The sequence below is a fragment of the Ambystoma mexicanum genome, chromosome 1p (assembly GCF_040938575.1).
Source record: "Ambystoma mexicanum isolate Mex_15411 chromosome 1p, UKY_AmexF1_1, whole genome shotgun sequence".
NCBI lineage: Eukaryota > Metazoa > Chordata > Amphibia > Caudata > Ambystomatidae > Ambystoma > Ambystoma mexicanum.
In genome coordinates, this window is record NC_090921.1 from 943,134,789 (window position 1) to 943,156,372 (window position 21,584).

The 21,584-nt window shown below is 48.4% G+C and overlaps 1 protein-coding gene across 2 annotated transcripts in view; it reads right to left on the bottom strand.

Annotated features, from left to right (window-relative positions):
* Positions 1 to 21,584, bottom strand: part of DYNC1LI2 (dynein cytoplasmic 1 light intermediate chain 2) — an 843,150-nt gene that overhangs the window by 83,026 nt on the left and 738,540 nt on the right. For both annotated transcript variants that reach the window (XM_069653153.1, XM_069653162.1), the window contains one exon: positions 5,200 to 5,317. In XM_069653153.1, coding sequence (XP_069509254.1) covers positions 5,200 to 5,317 — 118 coding nt within the window. The remainder of the gene's footprint in view (positions 1 to 5,199; positions 5,318 to 21,584) is intronic.

Genomic DNA, 21,584 nt, shown 5'->3' on the forward strand with positions numbered 1-21,584 from the left:
TTTTCTTCTCTTTCTTATGATTGCCCAATGATGTTGTATACCACTTCTGGTTATTGGCTTTCTCTCTAAAGATTCTGGTTTTGATAGAACTACCTGATCTAGAAGATTGGTTATCAGCTTATATTCTGCTACTAGAAAATCGGGTGAGACTAGGGCTGAGGTGGTCCTCATAAAGGCAAGACTAAGACTAGTCGCCAAGTTCTCCTGACTTAATGTATTATAGTTCCTACTAGCACTAGCCACTTTCTTCAAAAGTTTTAAAAAAAATGTAGATCCAGAACTGCGATCTCTTAACCAAAAGAAACAAAGAAACGGTCAGACCAAATACAAGAACTGACAATCGGTGGAGTTAGAACCAAGTTTTTACTAGAAACCCAATCCAAGATGTTCCCTAATTTGTGTGCAAGGTCCTTATTATCGATCTCAAAAGTCCCTTGCGATGAAGTGTTGGGCCAAGGTCGCATTATTGGGTTTATTCAGGGACAACAGTATTTCCATAAGTTCATCAGAAAAAGATGGCATATCATTAGGGCATCGATAGAGCAGAACAATATTCATGTAATTGTTCGGGTGGGAGTAACCTTTATAAGCATAATTTCACAATTGTTATAACTAATAGGTGGCTGGAAAAAAATGAAGGTTCTCACGGACCACTATTGCTACTCCACGCCCCCCACTTCTCTATTGTGTCCATAGTGACTTTGTGAGAAGGTGCATTTTAGGGCCACTAGAATCATGCATCCAAGTCTGTGTTAAGCACATGATATCAATCTGCTGGTCCACAAAGTACTATCCTACATTTATGGCATTCTTATCTAGAGACCTGGTATTAAGTAATGTTATCTTGACAGGCACAATAAGACTCATCCTTTGTATACCAGTCTCTTCGGTCATTGCAGCAGTAGTAGTGTCTTTCCCCGAACCCTTGGCCTATACACCGACCCATGTCAGGATTATATAAAACTAAAGGGGGACCGTTAACAAAAGTGATGGATTAATGAAATACGGACCTGCTTGGCCACTGAGTAGCATACAGCAAAGCAGGACTGCCACTGGACTTTGGGACGATCGACCCACATGGGAAACACACCCATGGCCATGAACATCTCCCCTGATTGTCCTGGAGCTCTGGCTGCGCTGGAGCTTTTCCCTCCGGCTAGGGACAGGGACCGTGCCAGGGATCCCTGGGACGGAGGCTGGACTTGTGGAAGGTCGACCCACATTGTAGAAAGGCACCCACGGCCGGGGACAGTATCCCCAGCTGTCCTGGACCTCTGGTTGTTCCGTGTTAGAGCTTTTCGTTCCGGGGAGCGATAATGATCCTACCAGGGCTGCCAGGGACTGCTGCTGGACTTTGGGATGGTCTACCCAGGTGGGAGACAGGCGCACAAGTCCAGCGGCAGAACCCCAGGCTGTCCTGGAGCTCTGGCTATGCTGTGTTCCAGCTTTTCCCTCCTTTGAGGGACAGGGACCATGCCGGGGCTCCCTGGGACCATCAGATTCTGGTTGATGTCCATACTTGTCTGTGAAATACAATCCAAAAGGGAGTACAATCATCCCAGAACATTTTTTAAGAACAATGTGTCTCCCCTGCATCCATTACATGGATTGCGGCGGCAAAACCACTGCCTTTTTGCCGCGATTGTGTAAACTGGAATTTTTGCAGCAATTTTAACACATGGAACCCTTTTACCACAGCCAACGACGAAACAATCTTTCCCTTGTTTTTGAGCATCTGCCAGAGTCTGAGAAATGTGTCATTTGACTCCAACCTGAGAATTGTGTTGAACTTATCATAGCCAGTCAGTCCACGTCATGGGCAGGATAGTTTCATTTGTTAGAGCCATGGAATGTTAGACAATTGTAATTGTTAATGGATTAGATTGGATGTTTACCAGGTTTACTGTGATTTTATTCCTGAATGTACAATTACAAAGTGCAATAAATATTACAAGAAAAATATTGACATGCCTTTTACATTGCCCTTGTCTCCCCTCCCCTTTGTTTTTTTTTTTACACCTGAAACTCACGCCCATCATTACTTTCTTGCCTGCATTTCATTATTTTTTCTGCTGGTCGGTATTTTTTACCCACTCTTAATTCTAGCAATATTTTCTCATCTTTATAAATTCAGTTCAGTCCTTATTTCCTGCATCATCACTGGATACCGTTTAACAACTTACTCAAATCTTATTTCTATTGTAGTGAATCGAGTAGGTATTTTATGTTTTACTTATTCATCATTGTGTTTTAGTTAAATGCATTTATATTGTCTTTTGGGATTGGATTTAGCATAAATAATGCAAAGTGAAATATTGACCAGGATATCCATAGATGCATACGTATTTGCAAATTTTGCTGTATTTGCTGTTTGTTGAATATGGTTGTTGGTATGTGTATTGTTTGTTGGTAATTTTTGTTTGCATCTGCGCCAGTTTGCCATTAGTCTAAGGCACACTATAAACTGAATAAATAAAAGAGGGAGGGGAGCCCTGCATGAATGTTTGAGCCCACAGAGACTCTGGCAGACGTAACTCAGGTGGAGTAAAAGTAACTGCACCCCCCCCACCCCCACAATGGCAAAAAACGCTGGGCTGCATCTGGTAAATGCAGCCCAACATAATTCATTAAAGGGACATCCCTCCCACCCCCTCCCGTTGCCAACGTGCAGGGGTGCTCCTGACATGCAGCCCAGACTACTAGAATTTAAGGGCCCCCCACAGATTGTGGCTGCCCTACCTGCTGACTACCCACGAACAACAAAACCAAGACCTGAGGCAGAAATGACTTGGAGATAGCCCTGGCCAGGCTGTCTCCCAAGTGAGGCTTTTTGTATATAGTTGTTAAAGTGCACATCAAAATGACTTTTCCGTTTCAAGGAACTCCTTTTATGTTAACTGCAGCTGCTTAGGGAGAGTTATAGAGTTTGTATATAGTGTATTGTGGTGCCTCTTCTTTGTAATTAAAAAACTGCTGGTGTACCTGGGGAGAAGTGAAGTATCTATAGATTAAACAATTTCTAAAAGAAACCGTACACCAGCATTTGTCTGCAGTTGATAGTCATTATAACCTTGTGCTCATTTCTTAGGGGGTTTGGGGAATCCTTATCATTGCCTTTCCTACCCATGTCCATTTCGCAGAGGTGCACAACGCAAGGTGATCCAGAAATGAGGTAAGTTGGGGTTACTGGATACAGATGCCGGATGAGTATTTCAAAGTAGGGAAAAGTTTAAGAAGTATATTGCTGTGCCCGGATACACCTGTTCCATACCCAGTGCGTTATATCCATACCCCCACTAAACAAACAAACAAAAGGACTAGCCTCACACCAGGTTGTTGCATAGCAAAGGGCCTTTGATGCTATAGGTCTGAGAAAGGGGGTGGGGTCAGTTTAGACAGAGCTCAGCCTAGTTGGAGGAAGGTTCCGCCATCCTTTTTCTCTTTACATTGGTTTCCTTCCTGTCCCCTCCACCTTCCTTTAGCACAACGTTCTTTGGGTAAGATATCACAAGGCAAAGATCGCCTATCTAAAGAACAGGGATTTGACCCCTTAAAGCAGGCTTGCTTTGGTCGAGTCAACTGTGGCCTTTTGCCTACAAGGAGGTTTTCCCTTACCTTCTTGGATTCATCTCTGGACTCCAACCCTGTAAGATTAATTCATTGGACCCTGCTGGGAGAGCAGTCCTTTTCAAAGCGCTCCAGTTCTAGGGTGAATGCAGGTGATCCAAGGAAGACGCAAGCTCGTCTCCCAAACCCTTCCTAGGGCCAGCTACACGGGTGCCCAGGACCTTATTGGAGGTGAAGGACTTCTGCAGGTTTACCAGCTTCCCAGTGTTTGGGAGAACAAGAAGAGGGACTTAATTATGCCCACAAGCCCCTGGATTGGGACTCACAGCAACTGAAGCAGCCAAGCAGATGGTCTACTGCATTTCGGCCACGTTCTAATGTACTCAAACCAACAGAACCTGTGGACCGCTCTTCAGCCTCTGCTCAAATCAAGTCAAATCAAGTTTCCTGCTGCTGTTTTGTAGGAGTGTGAGGTCCGATGGAAGTTTAGCCACAAATAATCCTTGTACTCCTGCGGGGCAGATTTCTTTTCGTCACAGCTAAAGCATGGTATTTTAAATAACAGATTTTAAAATATAACCTAATTATATCTGGCCTGTCTGGGATATTTACTTCAAGTGGTAAACATGGGTTATTATAATTGGGTAGTATTTTAGAAATATGTGGTACTACAAATACTGTAGGTTTTTACTGTTTCCACCATGTAGTGCAGGCATGAACCTCCCCCACCGTCCCATTTTCCTCATCAGATAGACAGTCCTATGCCCATCGTGCACATTCACGAGAGGTACAGCCTTTCCATCATACACAAAAAACTTTGGCAATGTGTACATTAACACATATCACTAACTTTTCCAACACAATGGCAGGTTAATGCGCTTAGATGAATGACATTTTGCAGTACAAGACAAAGTATACGACTACCATTAAATAGATCAAGACTAATCTACTCAAACAGGCCAAGTGTGATTGATATGATAGAAAACAAACATTTACTGGCTTATTCTTATATTTAAGGTATTCATATAAGGAGTTTATTTCCGTAGTAAAGGGGCATGAGCCTGAGAGATACACAGTTTGTTTTTAAAATATAACAGTCGTTGAATATCACTTCTAGACAGTTTAAAACATGTTTATCAGTTGATTCAGTCATATCCTAATTCTGTGTACAGAAGGCATAGTTATGTCTCATCATTAAAATAAATAGCAAAGTACTTTCCAATTATGAAGTGATTCTATGAAGTAACCAAATATTTTGAAAAAAGGATAAACCTAAACAGCGAAGGTTGAAATTACATACATTCTGAAAGAAGCCAGCGCTTGTTGGCATAGCAAATGATGAGCCTGGGGAATTTTTGGTACTGTAATAGTTTGTACCAATTAAATGCTTTCACAAGTTCTGCAAAATATTAACTACTGTTAGCCTATAGAATAGGGATGTCCAACTGTTACAAACTAGAATTTCTATTAATCCTGACTAAATTCTTCATTTAGCATCAAGCAAGGCAAACCAGCATAGCAAAACATTTTAAAACTGGAATAAATGACAAACATCACATAACAATGTAAATAACCAATTAGAGCACAATACAAAACTGTATTTGTGCAATTCTGTAAACCACCAGTACATACTTTTAATATTCGGATCCGGTTTCTTCACTGATGCCATTGGTGAGGCATTGGGAGTGTTTGTTGGGCCTGTTCGGCCAGGTGTTCGTGGAGATCCTGATGGAGCTCTTGCAGGGGACTCCTAAAAAACAAACAAAAATGAAGTAGAAAAATTACTATTTAGTTGAGGGGGGAAATTCAATAAAATCTACAAATTTAGACTAAAGCCCTTTCAAAGCACTTAACTTGAGAAAGTCAGTATTACATGCTAAAGCAGTTCTAAAACGTTGGCATTTAAGTTAGACATTGTGGACAAGGTTTCCATTTTTTTTATTACTATTTTTTTTTTTTAAGAACATGCATGACTAATGGGACACTAGACACCAACATTTTTAACAACCATGGTCGAAACTCGGTCACAAAGTATCACACAAGTAATAAGAGTTTAGTGTCTAATAGGTTGGGGCAGAAAGTGCCAACCACGATAGAGAGCTAGTGATATTATAGGTAAGCATATTAATTGATTGCATACACTTGCACGCCAATGCAGGCTTCGGCTACAATTAAAAAATACCAAAATGGAGACTCCAAACGTTCTGCTCATGTGTAGCCTAAGCATCTTTATTCCCGAGAGTGGGTGTACTGTATAAAAAAGATATGTTCTTTATTACATTGCTTTATTAAAACGTTTAACATGAAGAAAATAGCAAACTTTTTTTTTACAAGTAAACATAATTAAACATAACATTTTTGCACAGTTTTTTACAAATAGTGCAATAGGCAGGAAAAGAAAAGATAGAATCAGAAGAGAAGAGAAAGAGCAGAAAGGAAGAGAAAAAAAAGAAAAACAAAAGTGAATTCTTCAGACATACAAGTCATTAAAGATATTCCATAAAGCAGAATAATTTTTCGTCTTTTTTTAACCTTAGATAAGCCACCTTTTCTCTACTTGATAGAATGGTTAAATCCTGTAGCCAGCCATCTATGCAAGGCCTAGCATCACTCATCCAGAGTTTTATGATCGGTTTCTTAGCTACCAACAGTGCTCTATAGGGCCAAAAGAGCTGGCCAACAGACAGCCGAATACCTACCGGAAACAAATCCAGCACACATGGCAATGGAGTATGAGGGAGTGATAAATCTAGGACAAGTTCCATACGCTGCAGGACATCATCCCAAAAGTTAGTAATTTTCAGACAGGACCAGAACTTATGCAAACCAGTACCAACATCAGATTTCAAATTCCAGCATATATCGTCCTGCACAAGCGTGCAACTTTTCATTTTCAAAGGAGTCCAATAAACACAATGAACAACCCGTTGTTGTGTAAACCTATGATCCAAGTCGACTTTCTATCTGTAAGGCCCTGCACAAATGCAATTCCCATCTCCATCCGATAAGTCAAAACCTAATTCCAAGGTCCAGGTAGCCCTACCCTGCTCAGAAGGAACGTTAGCATCTACCGGCACAAGAAGTTTATACAGAGTAGAAGACGGAAAGGACACCTCACCCTCCATACCTACTCTCCTCCCACCTCACCCTCCATGCCCCTCAGGCCAAGCCACTTCCATCACTGCCACCCACCTTATCGGTCATCCGACCCATGAAGCGCGTATCAGCTGAGCTTTCGCCGCCACCTTCTCACCCCCCCTCTCCCTTTTTGGCTGACTCGCATCCTGACACAGCCCTTTCCACACTCCACTCTGCTATATCTGACACTCTCGATATCCTTGCCCCCATCATGAGAATCCGCCTGAAGCCCAAAGCCAAGTCCAACTCTTGGTATGACTCCGACCTAGTCACCCTAAAACGCAAGTGTAGGGTGGCCGAGAGGAAATGGCATGCTTCATGTACATCCTCTGACAAATTGACCTGCCGCCTGCTGCAAAGGCAATACCGGTTCTGTCCTAACCAAGAAGAGAGCGCATATCCAAGCCCGCGTCTCTGCGGCATCTAGCAACTCTGCCAAACTCTTTAAAATCTGCAAGGAACTGGACAATCCTGCTGCAGTCTCTACCTCTCCTGTCCCCTATCAGGCCCTCTCTACGGCACTGGCTTCTCACTTCATCTCTAACACTCAGGACATCTTGTCCTCTCTCCTCCTTTCCCCTCCCTCCCCCACGAGCCTCTGCAGCCGCCTCTCCTCCCTCCTCCTCCTCTGCCTTGCCCCTGTTCTTCGCAGACGAGGTTGCTAGACAAGTCCGATCTATGCAAGTCTCGTCGAAACAGGTTCACCCCTGATCCTCCAAAACTATCAAGGACCACAGACTCTCTGGCTCCTGCCCTGGCTGATTTATGCAATCACTCCTTTGCCACGGGAGTCTTCCCATCCCCCTTGAAGCACTCCCTTGTGTACCCCCTTCTTAAGAAACCCACTGCCGACCCCTCCTGCCAGCCAACTACCGCCCAATCTCCATCACTCCCTTCCTGGGCAAGCTCCTGGAGAAACTGGCCATCTCCCAGCTTAATCTCCACACTGAATCTGTTGGCTGCCTTCATGACCATCAGTCTGGCTTCAGAGCTGCCAGAAGCACAGAAACTGCTCTCCTGAACATCCGTGAAGACGTGCTCTCCAACCTTGACTCTGACGCCCCTTGCGTCCTCATCCTGCTTGATCTCTCTTCTGCTTCTGACACCGTCAACCATGCCGTCCTGCTCAACCGTCTCCATGAAAACCTGGGTATCACTGGTCAGGATCTGGTGTGGCTGACTTCTTTCCTCTCCGACCGACCCTCCCAGGTCCAGCTTGGGTCCTTCCTCTCAGCTATCCTACCAGTCCCCAGGGGTCTAACCTCTATCCCTGGCTGTTCAACTAATACCTGGCACTCCTTGGCCACTGCATTGCCGCTCTCTGCCCCAGCTTTCAGTGGTATGCAGATGACACTTGGCTCATTTTCAGGCTACCCTCAGCCTCCTCCTCCACTTTCCTCATCTCTGACTGACTGTCTGCTATCCAGGAGTGTTGTGCCGCCAATGACCTCTGCCTTAATGCCAGTAAGCCTGAGATTCTCCTCATCGGCAAACCCGCTCTCTCCTTTCCTGTAGCTCACTGGCCGGCCTCCCTGTTCCCACCTGTAAGGCTAAAAACCTCAGGTCATCTCTGACTCTACACTCTCCTACTCTCCTCACATCTCTGACATCTCTAAGAAGTCACACTACCAGCTGCACCTCCTCAGAGTTATTCCTCCATTCCTCTCCTTCCCCCAGAAGCTGACAGTCTCCAGAGCTCTGGTTCTCTCTAGGCTGGACTATTGCAATAGCCTCTTTCTAAATCTGCCTGCTTCTACTCTCCGCCCCCTGCAACTTATCCATAACAGGTCCGTGAGACTGGTCCTTGGCCTCAAGCCCAGGGATTGCATCTCTCTAGGACTGAAATCTCTGCACTGGCTCCCAGTGCCTGCGAGGATTAAGTTCAAAACCCTCAGCATCGTCCACAAGGCCTTCTGGGGCCAGGGGCCTCAATACCTTCAACTCTCTCTCCCCAAATACCTTCCTTCTCGAGCTCATCTACCTCAAACTCCCTCAGGGTCAGTCGCTTCTCCAAGCAACGAGTTGGTGGTAGATCTTTCTTCGGCTGGGGCCTCCCTCTGGAACAGCCTCCCTGAAACTTGAGGAGAATTATCTTCGGTTCCGGAAGCACCTCAAAACCCTTCTCTTTGCGTCTGCTTTTTCTACTCCTCTCCCTTGCTAACTTCCTGGCTGGCACTGAATTTGCACTGGTTACCTGTTCACCCCCTGATCTCGGGCCCAGATCCCCTGCCCTGCCAGTCGCACTCCTGCACTGCCCTCCTGGCAACCCCTGCACTTGGGGACTGTTTCTGTATTCTACAGTCCCACTACCAGCACTTGACACCTGGTGTCGGCACTTATCCTTGCACTTGCCACCTGCTGGCCGTACTTTTACTTACCGTTTAATTTTGGTTTTTTTACCCCATTTACTGCACTGTCCTCTCCCCTTTCTCCCTCACACTTCGCCTTCCCCTTCCCATGCACTTGCGCGATCTGATTGACACCTGGCCTAGTAGGATCGTTGTCGGACCTCCCTCTGTTCCCCCTCCCTTGCCTCGTTGCGCTTTGAAACACTTGTGTATAGGCGCGTTATAAATGCCATATCATATCAGTAGAAACCAAAAGAGGCATACTTTTCGATGAATGTAGTATAGGCAGAACATTATGCAATGAGGCATGTAACTGTGCAAATAAAATCTCAAAAACATCCCAAAGCACACGATAGACGATCTTCTGACATACAGAACTTATATTTAAACCTAAGGAACTCAAAGTTCAAGTATTGAAAAACTCAATTGCGAACCTGCTCCACTGCCATGAGGGCCACGTGAAGTTGTGTATTAAATTGTATTGCAGAGTTCCGCCAGATGGAAGATTCCGAACTCAGTAGATATTTAACCCCTGAGCTTTCACAACATTTCTCAGTCTTTTAGGATATGTCTAACAAACGGCGTGGATTTGTCTGCAGCTATCTTTTTTCCCATACTAAGAAGAAGCCAGTCCATGGATCTGGATGAACGGTTGTCTTCTCTATATTAACCCAGTTACGGCAACTAGCCACATTTTCTTTTAACCAAAAATGTAAGGTGTGAAATATGAAGGCTCTATGATATGAGACTAGATTAGGGCAACCAAAGCCCCCTCCCCCCAGCCCTCAAGCGCACTGGTTCCCTACATCCATTGGGATCTTGGATCTATCCCCCGCTCCCCATTGAAAGAAGGGTCATCTTTATTACATGAATCTTTCCCCACAATGTTAGGTTCCACCTTTTCCACTTCAAACGTAGCACCAAATATTAGAAGCTAATGACCAATTAACCCGCCTAGAAATTTGTATTCCCAGATATTTTAAACCATTCTCTGCCCAACCATCCCGCTCAACTTCAAATAGTTCTTTATAACATGATGCTGAAGTTGTGAAGATCAATGTTTTAGATACATTGATTTTATAATCCGACACTTGAACAAATCTACTCAGTCAAAATTAATTTCTTGAATGAAGCCTCAGGGTCATAAAGTAAAACTAGAAGGTTGTCTGCGTAAAGAAGGACTCTAGAGTTGCAGTAAACTATCAAGATACTTTTTATGCCACGTTTTCCCTGATCGCAATAGCCAGAGGCTCTATAAAAAGAGCAAATAATAGAGGGGATAAAGGACAACCCTGCCTTGTACCCAGATGGATTGAAAAACATTCCGACAAACCACCATTTACCAAGACTGCCGACTCTGCATCATTATAGAAGGCATTAAAGAGCTTAAAAAAAACTAGGACCAAAATTCATACTGGTTAATACGTGTGGAAGGAATACCCAGCTAACCCTGTCGAACGCATTTTCCGCATCAATGCTAATTGCAGCACAGGGGTCCATCGAGTTGCCCTTTAGATGTATAATGTCCAGTAGTTTCCTTACATTATCTTAACTATTCCTACCAATGATGAAACCAGTCTGATTTTGGTGGATCAGTTTCGGTAGTAAAGGGGTAATTCTTACTGCATACATTTTGGCTAAAAGTTTAACATCTGCGTTCAATAAAGTTATGGGTCTATAGAAAAAGACAAAAAAAGAAAAGATAGGGGTCTACAATTACTGCAAATTGAGTGATGCTTACCAGGCTTAGGGATCACTGAGATCACAGCAGTTTTCATGGAATCAGCCACTCGCTCTGATTCAATGATCTCTGTAAAAAGTCCAACCAGGCAGGGTGCAAAGAAAGAGCTGAATGTTGCGTAAGGAACAAGTTACTTATATCTAACTATTGATCTCCTGCATGGGTCTGGCATGAATTCACATGCTCATGAATATTCCCCGTCGTTAGGCCGGGAATCCTCAGTAAAAGAGCAAAAACAGTTTCACTTTCACTTACAAACTGTCTTTCTCCTATAAACCAATCACGGAGCTCTGGGTCGTACTGCCACCATCCAATGACCGCCCTCTCCCTAAGCCCCTCCTCTGGCAGCCATCTTCAGATTTGGCAGCATGTAAAGTGGCAGTATGACCAAGAAGAGACGAAGAGGGGCAGGAGGAGGGTTCGCCTGTGAATCCATGCCAGACTCATGCTGGAGAACAATGGTTACAGGTAAGTAACTTGTTCCTTCTCCAGCATGGGGGTCTGGCATGGATTCACATGTTCATGAATAAAGAATACATAGCAGTACAACATTACACAACCACGTGAGGTGGCAAGGCTCAACAAAAGCAAATACTTTGACAGGCTCACCTTCAAGCGAACAGCTTGCGTAGCACTGCTTGGCCTACCCTGGACTCCTCTCTGGAATCCCTGTTGACGGAGTAGAATCTTGTGAAGGTGTGCGTGGCCCTCCACGTAGCAGCCCTGCAGACGTCCAGCAGGGGCACACCAGGCGGGAACACTGTCGTCGCAGCAATCCCTCTGGTGGAAAGGGCTCTCGGGTGGCCAGGCAGCGGTCGGTTTGCCAACCAGTGACAGTGTGTGATGCAGCCGGAGAGCCACCTGGAGATGAAACCTTGGACAAGGCCTTCCCATGGTTCACAGGACCAAAGTTCCCGAATAGTTGAGATTTCTTCCGGAAACTGTGCGTGCCACATAGAACCTCAGCGCACAAGCCACATCCACTGAGTGCAAAGTCCTTTCAGCTGGCAACAAATGTTTTGGAAAAAACACAGCTAACACCAAAAGGCTTGAAGTGGAATTCCAAGTCAACCTTTGGCATGAAGGAGGGTGCATCCACAGCACCACCCTCATGTCATGAAAAGTCAGAGAAGGCTGATCGGGCAGACTGAAATGTTTGCCTTATTTGTTTGATTGTGTTGTGGTCCGTCTTGTCCTCATGATTCCATGTCTACGGGCGTTGTTCCAGTGCATGCAAATTAAATAAAGGCAATGGCCACGAGAAAAGCAGTCTTCCACGAAAGGAATTTGAAAGGGGCCTGGATGCAAAGGCTTGACGGGAGCCCCCCCCCATGAGCCTTGCCAGTACCACGTTGAGTTCCTATGCCGAGCATGGGCCTTCACCGGCGGGAACGATCGTAACGTCCTGCCTGGACAGTGGAACCAAAGAGAAGACCGTTCATGCGCCCAGGTGTAGCGGAGATAGCCGCCAGATGCACTTTGAGAGAGGCGCGCGCTAGCCCCGCCTTGGCCAAGGACAACAAGTACGGAAGAATCTGCAGAGCAGAGACCCTTAGAGGGTTGATCTTCTACATCCAGCATCACGTTGCAAAACGTTTCCACTTGTCCCCATAGCCCATCGGTCAGTGGAGATCTTTTACCACTCACTAAGCCCGCCAACCTGTCTCCCACTGGGGTGCAAGGGTGGGGGGACCAGACGTCCCAGGCCGTTTCAATCTTGCTTCGGGCCTTGCGTGCCGCCTTGGGAGCGATGACGTCGGCCACCTCCGAAAGCCTTGGAGCGATCCCTGTAGGCCCCCTGGGTCGTGGAACGGGAGGGCTGGCGGTAAGAAGATGATCCACCACCGAAACCAGACGACCTGCCGGATTTCCCTCCTGAGGCACAAAAAGGATGATGTTGCTGAAGCGTGCGAGGGCAGTCTGTCGGTTTTAATGGCTTGCAACAATTCGTCAACAGCCTTCCCAAAGAGGTTGTTCCCGAAGGGCATGTCCAGAACCCTCGTCTGGACTTCCTGTCGAAGGGTGGTGGCTTTCAACCAGCCACAACCAAGGTAGACACCGCTCCCCATCCGTAGAACCCTGTGTCCACGATGTCCAGGGCCACAGTGATGGCATGGTCCGATGCCTCATCGCCCTTTAGGCGGAACTCAAGCGCCTCAAATAGTTTGTTGTCGGGGAGAAATTCCAGCAGCGGGGTGTTGGAAAGAATTCTCATTTTTGTGCTAATTCCCTTTAACCTTAGAGACCCCCGGCTCTTTTGCTGGACTTTGGGACTTTTGATTTTTCATCTTGAGTGAGTGAGACCTTTTTCTCACGCTGTCATGTATTTTTCATCTGGTCTGTTTCTTTAGGTTTTGGAGTCCGACAAACTTCATAGGCATCACCTTTTGTATTGTGACACACAGCACCCACAGTGCAGTGTCACAAAGAAGTCCTTTGGATTTCTCTTCAGGTTTAAATACCTTCTCTTGGGTAAACTACTGTTCCCAAGAGTAGTAAAGTGAAATTGACTTTAAATTACTTAACTGTTTTTCCTATGTAGGTCCAGTACACCCCATCTTATGCGGAAGGACTGGGGGGGTTACATATTAGCCCCTTTTCCTACTTACTCATGTAAACATTTTTATGTTAGCCTCATGACTTAATGGCTGGTGACACTGGTTTAATTTTCCTAACATTGTGCGTTTTTACCGCAAACTGAATTCTCAGCTGCAGTATTGCACCCATGGGTGCCCATTTTGTCAAAATGGCCCCAGTCTTTTTTTGCCATTTCTTGCTTGCAAGGTCTTTCTTGGGTTTTACTCTGCACGCCAAACGAGGTTTGGTCCCTTTGTTCGTTTCATCTTTGGCGACTTCAGTGCTGAAACCCGCCTTTGGCTCCAGCGTGTCTGGCAGGGCAGGAAACGAGGAAGGTGCCCGAAACTCCCTGTGCTTAGTCTCCTTGGTTACCTGAATGCACCCAAAGGTGAACAGCCGGTTGACTGTCCTTCCAGGACAGCCACCATGCGGTGTGAGTGACAGCTAGGCTGCGAATGAATGGGAGAAACCTGCATAAAAGGCGAGGTTTCTCAGACAGAAGGCAGAGCCGACCACTGGACGAAGAATCCGAAGAAAAAAGTGGAAGAGAAGCTTGCTGCACCCACCTGGAACGTTGATTCGCCCGGTGAAGCCCTGCTGCAGTGCTGAAACTTTAAATTTTGTATCGAAGAAAAGCTCGGAATGGACGACTTCTTCCCTTGGGTTGGTGGGACCAACTGACACTGAGACGAACTTGACTGGAACCAGTCTCCCTGATGGTTGTAATTATTTGCAGCTGCTGGAACCAGGGGATCGTTACACCAGAAACGAGTGCATCATCTTTAAGCTGGACAAGAGCTCCAGGAAGAGCCTACGGACCCTCTTGAAGTAGGACGATCCAAGCCTGAGCTACCTCAACAGAGTGCTGGACCCCAGTAGCAAGGGGAGCCCATAAGGTGTCCAAGAACCACAATGGTGCTATTGACCGGTAGCTGAAACCGTAAAGTGCCGCTGATTTGTAAAGAGCCCATTGCTGCCACCGACCTTCAAACGGCAGTGCAAGAGTCCCCTGACATCCTCCCTCTTGTCCCCACGACTGAGGCCCAGGAACTCAGAACTGCAGGACTGCAACAGGAACAGAAGCCATCTAGATCCTCTTCTTACAACCTAAGGTACTGTTTGACTAAAGGGGTACTTACCTTTTTGGTCTGTAGCTAGTCTGTCTCACTGGAAACTTTCAGTAGCTGCTTTTTCCACAGAGTTGCTTGCAGCCTTGCTGTCACAAGCCTTACAGCTTTTCTACAAACTCTCTATATAACATTGTGCAAGACTTGTGTGGCATCTACAAGAAGTGCCTCAGCTCCCCTAGACTTTGTTCAATTGACAATTACTGTCCTGGCTCCCTGCAGAGTCTTCTGACCCATTGACTTTGTGTTTAACTGAGTCTCATTGATGGTACACAAGTTACTTGTATTGCTGGGAAAGGGGGATTGTCAAGTACTTACCTGTTCAGAGAACTTGCTGATTTTTTTCCTTCCCCAACCTTTTCCACGACTTCAGTATTGCATTTAAGTGTCAAATGTAATATCAATATCCACACTAGCATAAGTGTGTAAAGGTGTGTGTGTGTGCAAAAGTGAGTGTGTAAGAGTACATAAAGTGGCAGTAGGACCAAGTGAAGAGCCGCAGAGGGGTAGGAGGGAGGGTTCGCATGTGAATCCATGCCAGACCAATGCTGGAGAACAACAGTTACAGGTAAGTAACTAGTTCTTTCTCCAGCATGGGGTCTGGCATGGATTCACATGCTCATGAATACATAGCAGTACACACATGCACAACCACAGGAGGTGGCAATGCTCAACATTAAGCATTTCATCAACTCAACATTAAGCATCTGTTACCTCCTCACCAGGCCCACCTTCAGGCGAACAGGTTGCGCAGCACTGCTTGGCCGACCCTGGACTCCTCCCTGGAATCCCGGTCGACGCAGTAGAATCTCGTGAAGGTGTGCATCGACGTAGACATAGCAGCCCTGCAGATGTCCAGCAGGGGCACACCAGATAGGAACGCCGTGGTAGCAGCGATCGCTCTGGTCGAATGGGTTCTCGGACGGCCGGGCAACAGTCGGTTTGCCAACCGGTGACAGTGCATGATGCAGCCGGAGAGCCATCTGGAAATGGAAGCCTTCGACAGGGCCTTCCCTTGGTTCACAGGTCCAAAGTTCACAAACAGTTGTGATGTCTTCCAAAAACTCTTCGTGAGGTCCACGTAGAACTTCAGCGCTCTAGTTACATCCAGCGAGTGCAAAGTCCTCTCGGCCGGCGACGAAGGCGATGGGAAGAAAACAGGTAACACCAAGGGCTCGTTGAAATGGAAGTCCGACGGCACCTTGGGCATGAAGGAGGGGTGAGTCCTCAGCACCACCCTTGTCTCGTGGAAAGTCAGGTATGGAGGTTTACAGGAGAGGGCCTGGATCTCTCCCACTCGTCGTGCGGAGGTGATGGCCACAAGAAACACCGTTTTCCATGACTTCAACGGTGCAGAATGTAGAGGCTCGAATGGTGGCCCCATGAGCCTGGTCAGCACCACGTTGAGCTCCCACGCCGGGGCCGGAGCCTTCACCGGCAGGAGTGAATGGAACAGTCCCTTCATAAAATCCTTCACCAGGCGATGAGACCACAGAGATGATCGTCCCGTAGTTCTGGTGTAGCGGGAGATCGCCGCTAGATGTATTTTGATGGAGGCATGAGCCAGCCCCGCCTTGGCCAGCGACAGCAGGTACGGCAGCACTTGAGGGGCCGTAATTCACAGAGGGTTAATCTCCTGTGCACAGCACCAGACAGACAACCTCTTCCATTTGTGTCCATAGCACTTGAGAGTTGAGGACGCCCTGGACTTTGCAAGCACCTCCCTGCAGTCTGCCGGGATATCGTACCTTCCAAACTCTAGTGCCGCAGGAGCCAGGCCTGCAAGTTCAGAGACCCCAGGTCGTGATGGAGGATGGCGGCTCCTTCTCTGGAGAGAAGATCCGCGTCCGTCGATAGTTTGACTGGGGGGATGGTGGGGGGGGCGCTGACAAGTCCACAAGGTCCGGGAACCAGATCTGTCTCGGCCACGCCGGTGCAACGAGGATCATCCTGCACCAAGACCTCTTGAGTTGGTTGGCGAGTCGCAGTAGCAACGGCAACGGGGGGGGGGGCGCATACAGGAACAGGCCGTCCCAGGGGAACGAGAAAGCATTGCCCATGCTTCTCGGCTGGGGAAACCTGCTGGAGAACCTCTGGCACTTGGAGTTCGCCGCCGTCACGAACAGGTCGATCTGGGGTTTGCCACATCATCGGAAAAGTCGATCCACTTGGTCCTGACGCAGTTCCCACTCGTGGCACGAGCGCAGCTCCCTGCTGAGTGAGTCGGCGATGGTGTTCTTTATCCCTGCTAGATGGAAGGGCACTAGAAACATCTCCTGGGAAATGGCCCAATGCCAAAGATCCTGGGTCTCCTTGGATAGGGCCGGGGACCTGGTTCCTCCCTGCTTCCAGATGTAGAACATTGTGGTGGTGTTGTTGGTGAAGATCCTCACCACCTTGCCCTTGAGGGACGGGAGAAACGACCTGAGAGCCCAGAACACTGCTCAGAGCTCCAGGATGTTGATGTGGAGTGACCTCTCCTCCAGGAGCCAAAGGCCTCTCGCGTGAAGATCTCCAGTGTGCGCTCCCCATCCCTCCAGGGAGGCATCCGTCGTCACCGTCTCCTGGTGTGCTGGGGTCTGAAAATCTGTGCCCGCCTGTTAGGCAGAAACCTGTGCAGTTCCCTCTGGGACCACTGCAAAAGATTTAGGACTACAGGTGTTTGGCAGTAAACCCACTTGGTAGCAGTCTGTACCACACAGATTCACTTGGTAGCTTTGGCTGAGCAGTCAGACTTCCCTCAAGAAGAGTTAGGCAGTATACAGAGTATTCACAATAGGTCAAGAGAACACAGTAGCACAAGTAAACATTGACCAGGGCGTGGTGTAAAAGAGATATAATTATTTATTTAAAACCACATCTGGAAAAACACACAGGCACTAATAGTAAGCAATTCAAAAACATGGTCACTAAAAGATATACACTCCCTTAAAAGAATATTAGACAAGTCTTAAGTAAAGCCCCACTTATTTTCAGACAGCGGTGAGCGCTTAACGTAGATGGCACTCTAATAATCTGTTTTAAAAAGGGAGAGAAGAGCAGAGAACAAGTTGAAACAGATCCCAACACTTATCAGAACATAACAAGAGAGGAAGGCAAAGTAAAACCGTGAAGTTAGAGTTCAATAGGCTGGATCCACTTTAAGAGGATCAAAACGAAATGTGTCCAAGGTCACACGGTTGCAGTGCACAAAAGTCTTGTAACGGTTCAAAAAGGAGTTGGACCAAAGAAAGGGACCAGTTAGAGGGTCAAGGCGGCCAGCCCAGTCCAGAAGGTTAAGGGGTTATTATTACCTTGTAGCAATCTTTAGAAAGGGAGGCCTGGCGGACACGGTACCTTAAAGTGGTGAGAACGCTCCAGCGGGGGCAGTTGTTCCTGGCAGCGGGTGCAGGTCGGTACTTCGTCCGGTGGAGGAGAGGATCTCGTCGTGGAGGAAGACAGGAGTCTGTTGCACTGCCAGGGAAGAAACCAGCCGCAGAGTTTCTCAGGTACAAGGAGCGGTCCGGTGATTCGCGGTTCAGTGGTGAGTGGCTATCCGGCTGCCAGAGTGCTTGGCACGGGCAGTTCGACCACAAACCGGGCTGGGGTGCGAAGAAAGAAAGGAAAACTGGTTATGCCCACCAGTCAGGGGAAGAAGCCTCTCCAGCCGAGAGATCTTCGCTGTCGTCGGGAAGTGGTAAGTCGGTTCTGCAGGGCTCCACCGGTGGTGTCGTCGTGGTAGGTCGGCTCAGCTTCTCCCTCGTCGGGTTCTCAGGTCCTGTGTCGACTTCTGAAGTTCCAGTCCCCAAAGTCCTGCTTTTATGCAGAAAACCCCCATTCACTCAGCCTAGCTGTCACTCAAACATGCTAAGTGGTGAGCCGGCAGGCTCACCACTTGGGCCAATCACACAAGAGTGCGACCTGAGTTACCAGGGTAACTCAGTCCAGGGTGCCTAAACCCCCTCCCACACCCCCTTGTGGTACCCAGACAGAGTGGCACCACTTTTGGAGGCTTCTGTGGAGATGCCCGCCAAAAAGTGGAACAAAGGGCTCGACTTGGGTTGGAGTCACAGAAGAGAACACAAATGCCATTTTAGAAGAGTCTTGGCAAAAAATACCAACCAGAGAATTAATATTAATTAAATAAACCGGCAGTATGTTCGAGGCTATGAGAAATAATTAAAGTTGGTAGCCTCGAACAATGGGAAAATCCCATAGGGAAATATTTGCGGTCGAATATAAAAAGTAGTTTCCACTGCCACCAGCCAAAACTCGATCAGGGGGGACGGAGACGTGCCCCCTCGACTAACAGACCCCGGGGCAATCAATGGTGTGTACTGGTTTCTGTTAATTTGGGACTAGTAAAGCCAATGGTGACTTTACATGCCCTGGGAGACAGTCAGTCCCAGGGTATGGAGTCTATGGTGGGGTGTCACTATGACACCGCTGTGTTACTGCACCGAGGGTGCTGTGTAACACACATAGGAAAAACACATGAGACCCTATGGAGTAAAGGACCCCATAGCCCATAAAACACATTAACAGTCAAAGGAACACCATAAATCATGTCCAAGAGTGGGAGAAAAAGAGTCTCACTCTTGGCAGGAGAAAAAAAACAAACTCCAGAAATCCAGCAAAGCTCCTGGGGGACTCACTAGGTTAGGAAATTCAGCCTAAAGAGAGAATTCTCCCTAAGACCGCCGCGAGATGCGTGCGGGTGCCCCACCACCGAATTGCTTGGTGGAAGACCTCGTTGAGCGGGATCTTGTCTTCGAAAATGCCCGCCACTTGCATCCAACGGGCGTCGAGGAACTCCTGTAGAGGATGCATCCGCAGCATGCATAGGCGCACCAGGTAAATGCAAGAGGACATCATGCCGAGAAGGGACTTGATGGACCTCACCCTGGCCACGTCCGCGGCCAGCAGGTGCTGCACTTTGCCCAGGATGGCCTTTGTCCTTTCTTCTGACGGAGAGGCCAATCGTGCCACTGCGTCGAGCTTGGCTCCCAGAAACAGTGCGACCTGCGACGGAACCAGGTGGGATTTGGGGGAAGTTGATGGAGAATCCCAGATCCATGAGCAGTTGGACGGTCTTCGCTGTGTGGTCGACGGCGAGTTCCCTTGTCCTTGCTCGGATGAGCCAATCGTCCAGGTAGGGGTAAACATGGATCCCCTGCAGACGCAGCCAGACCACCACTGGTGCTAGGCACTTGGTAAATACCCTGGGTGCTGACTTCAATCCGAATGGCAGGGCCTTGAATTGGTAGTGCCGTCCTTGGACTATGAATCTGAGAAACCTTCGGTGTCCTTTTAGAATGGGGATGTGGAAGTAAGCATCCTCCAAGTCCAGCGACGATAGGAAGTCGCTTTTCTCCAGCTGTCCCAGCACGTGCTGGAGGGTGACCATCCGGAACTTCTGGGCCTTGATGTATTTGTTTAACCGACGCAGGTCCAGGATGGGACGCCAACCGCCTGTCTTCTTTCTGACAAGGAAGTATGTTGAGTATACTCAGAGCCCCGGACCCTCTTCGGGACGAGCTCGATGCCTCCCTTCTTGAGTATCGCCCTTACTTCTAACAGCAGTCGAGGGACGTGATTTTCCTTCCTGGCCACGGGAGGAATGCCGGGGCACTTCTTTAGGAATTCGAGTGTGTGCCCGTGGGCCAGGGCATCCAGCACCCAACGGTCGGTGGAGATGGACTCCCACACGCTGACAAACTTCGCCAACTGGCCTCCCACCGGGGTGCTCAGGTGTGGGCCCGACTCTACTGCCGGTTCAGTCCTGCTTGGAGGCGGCCTTGCCGCCCTGGCCTCCTTGGCGATGGTGACGAGATCCTCCTGACTTGCAGCACCCTCTGTAGGCCTCTTGCAACGAGGAAGAGGCTGCCTGCCGGTACGTATAGGGGCCACCGCCGAATCCTTTGGAGGCACCTTGCTTGCCTCCGGAGTTCCGAAAGGGCAGCCGTCATTGCTGCAAAACTCCCAAGGCCCGAGCCGTCTCCGTGTCGGTCTTGATGGCCTAAAGTGACTCATCTACTGTCTTTCCAAACAGGTTGTTCCCGTCAAAGGGCATGTCCAGAACTCTGGTTTGCACGTCCTGGCGAAAATCTGTTGCCTTGAGCCATCCCCGCCGTTGAAGGCAAACGCTGTTGCCCAACTGGCAGAACCCGGTGTCCGCGATGTCCGTGGCCACCGTTATGGCATGGTCTGACGCCACCTCACCTTCCTGTAGGATCTCCAGGGCCTCCGCGCTCTTGTCGTCTGGTAGGAAGTCCAGCAGGGGAGCGATCTTGTACCACAACTCCCTGTCCTAGCGGGCCACAATCGCTACGGCGTTGGCCACCTTAATTGTCGTCGCAGACAAGATGACTCGTCGTCCCATGGCGCCCAGTTTCTTTCCCTCGACGTCAGGTGGGGAGGTTGAAGTACAAGCCGTCGCCCCCGCCGCTTTCTTCTTGGCCGCCGCCGAGACGACCGAATCCGGGGTCGGCTGTGCCCTAAGGCACAAAGGGGCAGAATCGGGGACCCGGTACTACTTCTTGTACCCTCTTGGCAGGCGTCGTGGACGGGTTCTTCAGGAGAGCAAGTCCCTCGTCCCAGATGTCGTCAAGCAACGGAACCGCAAGTACTGTCTTCCTCTTGGCCTTGCACCGTTGATAGAGGAAGCCTTCCTTCTTCTGTTCTTCGGGGCAGAGCTATAAAAGCTTGGATGCCCTGGCAATCATGGCGTGGAAGGAGCCAATTTTGTCGGGCGGGGAGGCAACCAAGGGGTGGTGATGGAAGGCCCATCCCATCGTCACCATCCGTTCCCGTCGTGGTCGTATCTGTCCCTGTGTCATCCCTAGGATCAGGGGAAGGAGATGAAGGCTGAACGGGCCGCAAGGGCTGGAAGCGTGGGGGGGTTGGGTGGGGGGGAGGGAGATGAACTCTCCTACGCTTGTTTGGAGGGCTTCCCGACGGGCCCGGTTCTGTTGGGTCGTCTGTTGGGGGTAGCGGCAACCTCGTCCTTATCTCCGTGCATAAGGTTAGGATTGCCATCAAAATGGCCACCGAGTTGTCCTGAGGCTCGGGCACTGGCTGCGACGGGCGTGATGGTTGCTCCTCCTC